This window comes from Antedon mediterranea, chromosome 11, assembly GCF_964355755.1.
Source record: "Antedon mediterranea chromosome 11, ecAntMedi1.1, whole genome shotgun sequence".
NCBI lineage: Eukaryota > Metazoa > Echinodermata > Crinoidea > Comatulida > Antedonidae > Antedon > Antedon mediterranea.
In genome coordinates, this window is record NC_092680.1 from 1,007,585 (window position 1) to 1,017,308 (window position 9,724).

General features: G+C 38.8%; 1 protein-coding gene across 4 annotated transcripts in view; it reads right to left on the minus strand.

Moving 5' to 3' along the window:
* LOC140062824 (microtubule-associated protein RP/EB family member 1-like) overlaps positions 1-9,724 on the minus strand; it is a 29,643-nt gene that overhangs the window by 3,016 nt on the left and 16,903 nt on the right. For 2 of the 4 annotated variants that reach the window (XR_011847536.1, XM_072109173.1), the window contains exons 1-6: positions 9,646-9,719; positions 4,130-4,264; positions 3,060-3,205; positions 2,324-2,516; positions 2,109-2,209; positions 1,737-1,889 (exon numbers count right to left, since the gene is read on the minus strand). Coding sequence is in view for 3 of the 4 variants with exons in the window: in XM_072109173.1 (XP_071965274.1) it covers positions 1,737-1,889; positions 2,109-2,209; positions 2,324-2,516; positions 3,060-3,205; positions 4,130-4,250 (714 nt within the window). In the remaining variant the exon portion in view is untranslated. Of the gene's footprint in view, positions 1-1,054; positions 1,148-1,736; positions 1,890-2,108; positions 2,210-2,323; positions 2,517-3,059; positions 3,206-4,129; positions 4,265-9,645; positions 9,720-9,724 lie in introns of those variants that run through there. The other 2 variants (XM_072109175.1, XM_072109174.1) reach the window with 2 other exon arrangements.

A 9,724-nucleotide genomic window follows, 5' to 3' on the forward strand; every position in this document is an offset into this window, starting at 1 on the left:
ATTCAATCGAAACAGGTTTGATACAAACAAAGCCAGGACTGTTTAAAGCACTTTGATTGGTCCTAACATTGATCAAGGGCTTCTCTCGTACAGTGCCCACCTTGACCAGAGGAAGAAGTAGCTAAGGGCTTCTCTCGTCCAGTGCCCACCTTGACCAGAGGAAGAAGTAGCTAATTTTTTAGCAATTATTTATTGATACCTTGATTGGCCAAGACATGACTTTAATATGAAAAAAAAAAATATTTAAATATCAAACAAAATAGCTGACATAGAACATCAAGCGATAACAACAAAGTTCAGTAGATATAAACATGACATGCAAAATTATAATTTGAAACAAACTAAAAATAAAAAATAATAGTGTATTTTATTATACAGAAAATACATTAAAAAAAAGGTATATTTACATTCACAGTAGGTGATGAAAACGTATATACCAATAATAAATAACCCATGAGTATCAAAATATGCAACTAAACTTTAAAAGATTTCCTATAAATGCTAACAGTTTTTTGAAAATATTGTATACATTGTCAACTGTAGGCTGCATTTGTATTGGTTCAGCACAGTAGATTGGATAATTTTGTAATTGGCTGTATATTTTTACATCATCCGAGCTATAATAGATATATGTAGGGAAAGTTTCTTTAAACTAGTTTGACAAAAAAAATGCGGACACATATGGTGGTGATATGCCCAAATATGGTAGTGATATGACATCATCATGTCCATTTTTTGTCACATAAAGTTTGATAGTGTAGACACTTAGGCTTAAGGATATAGAGAAAGCGTATTTACAATACTTAGTCCTGGGTACTAATGAATAAATAAAATATGGTACATGTTGTACTTATAAACCTACAGTACTATACTGGTGGTAATAGAAAACATGTATAAAATATCACTAGCATCACATGCTATTTATATTACTTTGAGGATTTAAAATTATATAAAAAAAATGTCCACAAATTAAAAAACATTCCATTGAAATAACAATAAAAAAAAAAACCAGATTGACTACAGTACTATACAAAAGCAAGCATAGATTGTGGACCTGTCAATAACTATAGTCATCTATTGGATCTCCAAGTTCTGGGAATGCGTCTGAATCATCGTCCTCGAACTCATCTGGCGCTGCAAATCCATCCTAAAGAGGGCAGCATTGATTTTATAGAAAACACAACAGAACAAATAAACCCATAACCCATTAATATTAGACAACAACAACACAAAAGGATACTGTTAAGGTACTGAAATAATGCTGTAGATTTAATTTAAAGTGTTTAAACAGAAAATTTAAATGATAAATTTATTTAAATTGTAATTTTGACAACAAATATTTTTGTATGACAAAAAATGAGTGCTGAAAAAAGGTTTAAAATATCGAGTAACATTTAAAAAAAAAATATTTGTTAGGTTTAGACACATGGTTTTAACAAGGTACGCTTTAATAAGGTTTATTGCAAAAAGTGTATGCGACGCATGGTGCATCCCATCATGCATTGTTCAATGATGTTGCGAAATCAAGTAATAAACCTTACATAAATGTAGAATGAATACTTTAGATGATCAAAAATGAATTTAAAAAACTGTTAATAAAATAGGCATAAGAATCCCTAATGGGGGAACATATACTGCCCCTCACCATTTCACACAGGGTGTCCCGAAGGAGGGCTTCTACTGGACAACAAAATTACTAAAGTATAATAAAAATATAAAACTGAAAATACTCATACCTCTGTAGCGTATAAAATTTGCAATATTCGGTTTACGCCGTCATGATCTGTATTTTCAAATTCTTGGCAAATTACTTCAATGTTTCTCAGTTTGTTGAAGTAAAAATCTCGTTCCTTTTCTAGTCCGTCAACAGTTAATTTTAACTCATCAACCTAAAATGAAAAGTTGTCATTTTTCCAATTCAACTATTATACAAAAAAATAAACTTGGAGGGAATGCTAAGGATATTTTTATTTTTTAATATGTTCTCCCCTCGAAAGGGAAAAGTCCTATATCGGTTTATCCAGGAAAGCTAGTCACGTAATGGACAAATATTATCTTAAGAACCTGTGAGCTTATATAGATATTGAAAAACCTGTTTAGTGTTATACCTCATGCTGGATTTCAACTAATTTTGCATTGTTTTTTATAGAAGCTTTGGGTGATGCCGCAGTCACACGCATCGTAGTCTGTGGGCCTTTCTTTGGCTTTCCTATTGAGATAAATAAAACATGAATCAGACCAGTCAAGACTAACCTATATGAATTGCACATTGGCATTTAGTAAAATTGCTAGCCAAGTGGGCGGGTAAGAAATAAACTCTAACCTCCTGCAACTGGGACTGCTTTCCTAGCAGGCGCTTTAGCTTTGATCACTGCTTGTTCTTCTTGTCCACCTCTAGCTTCAACCGGATCATAATCTTGTCCCTGGTAGTTGGCGTCAAAGAACTTTTTAAACCACTGTACAAATTCAAAATTATCTTGGAACTTTGCCTTTACTAATCTTTCTACGGGGATCACCTAAAAAAGATAAACATTAAGACACTTACACAATATGACTAAATATTAGGTGTGTAAATATTCAATAATGGTACAGAAAAAAAAACTGTATGTCCAGTATATTTCAGATTGAGGAATAAAAGTTCACTGTCCTGAGATTACAAGCTTAATCTTGATCTCAGACTTAGCCTAGGCTTTAATAACCTTGTCTATGACGGTTTGGGAAATAAGTCTTTATTTACAATCATCTGGTATTCAACAAGTCTAGCAGAGTAAACAGATTTATATTTCTGGCAGCTAGGATTCCTTGGAGGGTATTTATCTAAAGCTTGGTTCCCACTAGCAACGCAACCTATGCAACATAAGAAAATGTTTTTTCAATAACTGCGTGAAATCAAACCTGCGATGTTTGCAGCACTGTTGCGTTGTCGGTTCCCACTTGTGATTACGCAATACATCACTTTGCATTGATACGTCGTTGTGTTGCGTTCTAGTGGGAACTATGCTTAATACCTCAAATATAGCAATGATAGCCAACCATCAGTAAATGACTGAGTAGCCTACCTTGTCCACACCATTCTTTTTGAAGGCTCCTTGTAAGACTTTCCAGTTACTTAAGAACTCATGCTCCAGCTTGGCACTAAATTTCACCTTCTTCATTTGCACTGTACGTGGGAACAGCATGTCCATAAATTGACAGTAAGCAGACCCTGCAAGTTAGAAAGTAGGTCACAATTCAAAACTTTTGTTGCTTTTTAATAATAGTAATAAAGAAAAAAAAACAATCATTAAGATCATTGTAAATGTATACTGTATGTATCAAATAGAAATTATTATCATAAAACTGCAGTGTGCAACCATATAGAAAACACATAGGGCAAAACGCTAATTGAAATCATCAGAGGATTGGTTTTGTTTCTCTGTGTGAAGAACCACAATCTGTATTTGGAACATTTTTAGTATCTTCAACGGCTTGCCAGGCAATGGCATATAGTAGTTGTGAGAAGTTGGCACAGCATAGACACCGCATGTTGAATACAGTAGAACTAAACCCAACTATCATACAACGTATTGTAAGGTTTAGCAGCTCTGTTGGTTAAAATTGTCCCCTTCCTGTCTGTAGTGTACGTGTTCAATTCAGTTCAATAAACGTTCAGTTAATAACACTATGAAACTATACGTAATCCTCATTATGGCATGGAAAGCATTAATGACTTGACAACCCATGGGAGCTGATCCCTTCTAGTATGAAGTGCTATTAATCCTCATAGTACCTACACAGCAGAGACGGCATTTTAATAGTATTCCAGTATTAATATGCCTTCAATCATTTTAAATCATCAAATACCATCATTTGCTAATTGTAGTTATTGATAGTTTTGTAGAACAATGCCTCTAAAGCTCTATCTACAAAATCAAAGATTATGTGACAAAAATTGTGTCGTGCTCAATGTGGTAGTGATGTGCCCAAATATGGTAGTCATATGACATCATCATGTCCATATATGGGCACATCACATTTTTTTGTCAGATATGTTTAAGCGGATATAAGCTCTTGATGGCATTTGCAGCAATAAAGATATTTAATTGAATTATAAAGTTTGATAGTGCAGACAGAGCTTAACAATACTAACCTGATGACATTTGTTCAATTTTTGTGTATAATAACCCTAATGATGAGTTGATCCAATGAAGCATGTCTTGTCTACTTAGGTTATCTGACGAACAGTTCGTGGCATATACATTCACAGCCATTTTATCTTAAATTTCTGTAGGGAAAAATATAAATCAATAAAGTCAAGAAAAAAATATATCAAGAAATCCAAAACATCTGGGCTCCGCTGAATGAGGATGGCTACTGGATGAGGACATTGCCCCACCTCCCCTTTCGCCACCCCAACCAATTTCTGTTACAAAATAACAATACAGACTCAGATTGAAATAAGGCAGTGAAACCAATAGCAAAGTTCTGTACTATACATGCTACCTAAAGGTACAATGACTTAAAAATGCCATGGCAGAGGTAATAAACAATGGCAGAAGTAATAAACAATGGCAGAAATAATAAACAATGGCGTGTAACGGTCTGCCATGTAATTATGCTTATTTATTTATTACAATCAATTATTGTTTTTTTCTTTCCTGGGTGTCCTTGCTCAGCCGCAAGTAAGTAACTGTAGAGTACTGTATTGTGTATGGTTCACATAGTTGCACACTACACACATTATTACATGTATAGTATAAAATTAATATCTTGTTACAGGTTGCAAGATCTGGTACATATTTTTTCCTTTTTTAACTTCCTGAACAGACTATCCCTTTCATCACCTTGAAAAATCACCACATATGTCACTGATTGGTTGAATGCTAACATAAAATTTGCATAATTTACATGTGGCCAAACATTTCCAATTGGAATTAACCAATTCTAAATTCAATTATGGAATTTACAGTGACTCAAGTCCTAAATATACTATTAGGAGTTGATTTGCAACAATCCAAGCACTAAGAACTACAGTAGTTACATAATTCATAGATATTCATAGTTAATTAATTATGTAGGAACATTGGCATACATACACAATTCCCCTGCACAATTGTAGTGGATTTTACAGTAGGTCCAGATGATTAACGACACATATCTGTCAGGTCCTAATTACTAATTACAGTACTATCAAAATAATATAAAACAATGAATATAAACACACTGAGATTTACCAGATTGCAATGCTATAATTCCAAACAATATAAACAACACACAGTTATAAGGTACAAAACCTTTCCTCACAGAAGAAACAGTGAATAATGCTGTGATGCTAACTAAAGAGAAGATTGTCTACAAATGGAGTGGAATCAATGGACTGAATGAAACATCTATGAAAGCAAGGCAACATGTGCTACCAATAGTAGTTGATAGTGCATTGGAATGTTCAAGCCTGGCTAATCTAAGACAATCCCATTATTCATGGTAGTAGAGTCCATTGGCAGGCTTGTTCTTCATGACGTTGCTTGCAAGTTTTAGCCTATTGTTCTGAATTTTACAGCTTACGGCAACAACATGCCTTTACAGGACATTGCCATCAGAAATGTTATCAATCCCAATTAAAATAGTGTAGATGAATTCTGTAATACACAGACTAGAAGTACTGTAGTGTAGTGTGGTAAAAATCTATAAAAAGTATAACTTGTAACTTGATACAAAATAGATGAATATATAAAAAGAGCTCAGAAACTGAGTGAAATGCAGAGAGTAATACTAAAATGGTAATGAATATGGTAATGAATTTAATAAAGAAAATGTTATGTTAATAATATCTATGATTTTGATGGTATCCTTAAATCCTCTGAAAACGCTACTGACACTGTACAAAATAAATAACATATAGGCCTATGTTATTTTTTTTAACGCTCAACTGGTCTCGAGTATTTGCCATCTCTGCAATATGGCTTCTGTAGCACGAAAATCATGTCATATAACATTAACAATGTCACAGTGTCAGTGAGTAGTAGTAGTAGTAGGAGTCTGATCGTGAATAATGGTACCACCATCCTCTCTGTCTGGCTCTGTCTGTGATAAACCTAAACCCGAAAAATAATTCTCTTTCTCAGAGTACACAAACAAAATGAAGAAGACAAAGATTTGATTTAATATAGCCTAGGCTAGTAGTAGCCTAGGTTGGGCCGCCTCCTAGGCTATAATTTTCTATATTATTATTAATTATTATTATAAAAAATAACTAAAAAAGGCTAGGCCAACTGCTGGTAAAAAAAATTACACAAACCAGAAATGGTGTTGGTAGTCTATAAGTGCTAGCTTACCTGGATAAACCGACAAATGCCATATTTCTCCTCGAAGAGCGAGATATACTCGAAAGTAGAAAATTCATTGAACACCCCTCTCTCTAAATGGTACAGTCCACAAACCTCAAGTGGGAACATCCCTACAATTCACCATCATCATTTCTCAAGACCTCTTGTCTGAGGGGATGGCGGGAGGGTGTTTATCCAGGTAAGCTAGCACTTATAGACTACCAACACCATTTCTGGTTTGTGTAGTCTATTACGTGCCTAGCTTACCTGGATAAACCGACAAATGCCAGTGTAGCACCGGACTAGGTACTAGTCGGCGGTGGGAGACAAGCTACCAATGAGCTTTGTGTGTCCATCACTGATGTGGCTACAGGCGCAAGGTTTGCAGAGCTGTCCAAGGTAATGTGTTCACCATCATGCCTCTATGGACAGATGGTGCACAACAGCGGCACTGGAAACGTTCGGTTTCTCTAGTCCGTGCATCGATATCTTTATTTTTTTTTTTTTTTTAAGCAAGATCTTGAAGCAAGACCTTGAGGCCGTACAGGAATCCACAACTCTTTAGTGGCTCCGACGGTATCCTTTTCAAAAGAGCACCTCGCTCACCGGGGGCTCTGATTCGATGCAGTTTCCCTCATGCTAGAAAACTTCATTAAGTACTAGCTGCACCCTCCACAATTACCTCTGACTTGGTTCCAAGGTAAGAGCGAACAACTTGCCTCAGCATTTACCTGGCGCCATCGGCGGTCCAAATGCTATTATAAGCAGGCTATAAGGGTGGGTGTGTGAGAGAGTGGCTAGGACGACGTTAACATCCCATCGAGGAATCAAGACCTTAACTGGAGGTCGTTCTCTGAACATTCCCCGTATCATCTGAGCGATAACGGGGGATGACGAAATCGTGGAACCGTCTTTTAGTGTTGGTGTCACCGCCCCAATGGCGAGCCTATAGCCTGAAATGGTGCGGACCTGAAGACCTGACTCAAATAGGTAATGCAGGAAGGCGCATACTTGACCAAGGGTAACCAACCCTGGTTCTATTTGTTGGCGCCTGCACCATGTAAAGAAATGCTTTAATCGGCTATTGTAGACGGCAAGAGTAGATTGTAGACGGCAAGAGTAGATTCCCGACGAGATTTCGCCGCAAGGGCGGCAGGGCCATCTGGAATGCCTGAGTCTCGGAGCTGATCCCTGAAAATGGCCATACAGTTAGGCGCAGGGATTGTAGGTTCTGTAGTGAGAACAGAGCTCGGCCCTGCGTCAGCAGATCCTCTCGAACTGGAAGACGCAGGGGATGATCGCAGAGCAGGTCGAGAAGCAGTGGATACCACACTTGTCGTGTCCAGCCCGGGGCGATCAGAAGGACCCGGCAAGGATGGCGCTGAATGTGTGTCAGAACAGTTGGTATTAGTGAGATCGGTGGAAACGCATAAACCCATAGACCGACCCACGGTATGGATAGGGCATCCACCGCCCACGCACGTGCATCCCGAAACCTTGTGGAGAAGGTCGGGAGCTGTGTGTTGTCTGACGTCGCAAACATTTCTATATGAGGCCGCCCGAAGTGGTCGAATAACAGTGTGGCAATGCTGGGTAGAAGGCGCCATTCCGTGTTTGTGAGGACAGAGCGTCCGCAACAATGTTGAGGCTGCCCGCATTGTGGGCAGCCAAGAGTGTGATGTTGTCTACGCCCCACAACATCAGAGTCCACAGGTGAAAGCATAACGTCGGGGACTTCGTGCCTCCTTGACGATTTATATATGCTACCCCTGATGAGTTGTCGGAATGGATAAGGACGTGACGACCAGTCACGTGAGGTCGAAGGGCCTTCAAGGTCCTTTCGACTGCACAGAGTTCTAGGAGGTTGATGTGGGAGCGCGCCTCCTCGACCGTCCAAAGGCCGGAGGCGCGGAGTGCCTTGGAGCAACCGCCCCAGCCTGTCTTGGATGCGTCTGTCTCTATACGGACGCCCGGCAATGATTTTTGAATTGGCATTCCCACAGTCAACCTGCCTTCTACCAGCCACCATTTGAGATGCGTTCGGATGAAGGCATTCATCGGACCACTTTGAGTAATGAGTCTAAGTGCGGTCGGTAATAAGCCAGCAGATAAAGCTGTCCTGGTCTCATACACAGCCGGCAATACGGAACTAAGGCGACGAAGCTGGCCAGACATCCTAGTGCTCTGAGCCATTCGTAAACCATCGGAGCACGAACAGTAATTAGATTGCGTACTGCACTCATTGCAGACGTTATTCATTGTTGGGATGGACACGCCAAGCCCGTCACGAGATTTATCTGTGATCCGAGATATAGCGGGATTGAGTCTGCACCAGGCACGACTTTTCCCGATTTATAATGAAACCTGCCTGTTCCGTAACGATAAGGACATATTGTAGACTGCTCATCAGTCTGTCCTTAGACTGGGCCACGACCAACCAATCGTCGAGATACATGAACACTCTTATGCCATGTTAGTAAAAGAATGTCGACAGCATTCTTACTATGCGTGTAAACACGCAAGGGCCGTTGGTCGGCAAAACTACGGATTGGTAAGTTGGTCATGGATTCTGAAACGCAACCAGCGTTGATCTGCCTCGGCGATAGGGAAGTGAAAGTATGCGTCTTTCAGATCTATCAAGGCCGCCCAGTCTTCTCGTCTTAGCCCCAACAGGATGGATGAGGCTGTCTCCACCTAAACCTGTGGGGCCGAAAGAACCGCTAGTCTAGACTCATAAGGTTCAGTATGGGTCGCCATCGCCCGTTTTTTTCTCTTTCTTTGCAAACAGCAAATTCACTGTGAATTGCAAGCTCTTTGTCAGACATGTTTACTCTTTCATGTCTCGAAAAGAAATGATGATGGTGAATTGTAGGGATGTTCCCACTTGAGGTTTGTGGACTGTACCATTTAGAGAGAGGGGTGTTCAATGAATTTTCTACTTTCGAGTATATCTCGCTCTTCGAGGAGAAATATGGCATTTGTCGGTTTATCCAGGTAAGCTAGGCACGTAATAGACTGCAATATATAGGTTGGACGTGTATGTTTTGTATATAATAAATGTGGATGACTAAGATTATGGCTAGCTCTAGGCTAGGCCTAGACAGGACTACGCATATAGCAGTCAGAATCTGTTGCAGTAGCATGCTTTCCCTCACCGATACGATGCACCCCGGTCGGTGACGGTGATTCATCAAACTTACCACCTGAGTTGGTTATAAATTATTAGCAAATTTAACCACAATCAGTAAAATTAAATAACTCTAGAACATAATGTCATGACTGAAAATGAAGTAGCAGTATTTGTAATTAAGTATGTATTATTTCTCTAGACAATTCTTACCAAAAACAATACTTTATTAAGATATTTCTGTCAATTTCTCTGCTAGTCGAAAGACGGGGCGGCGGTGAAAAAGTTGAAA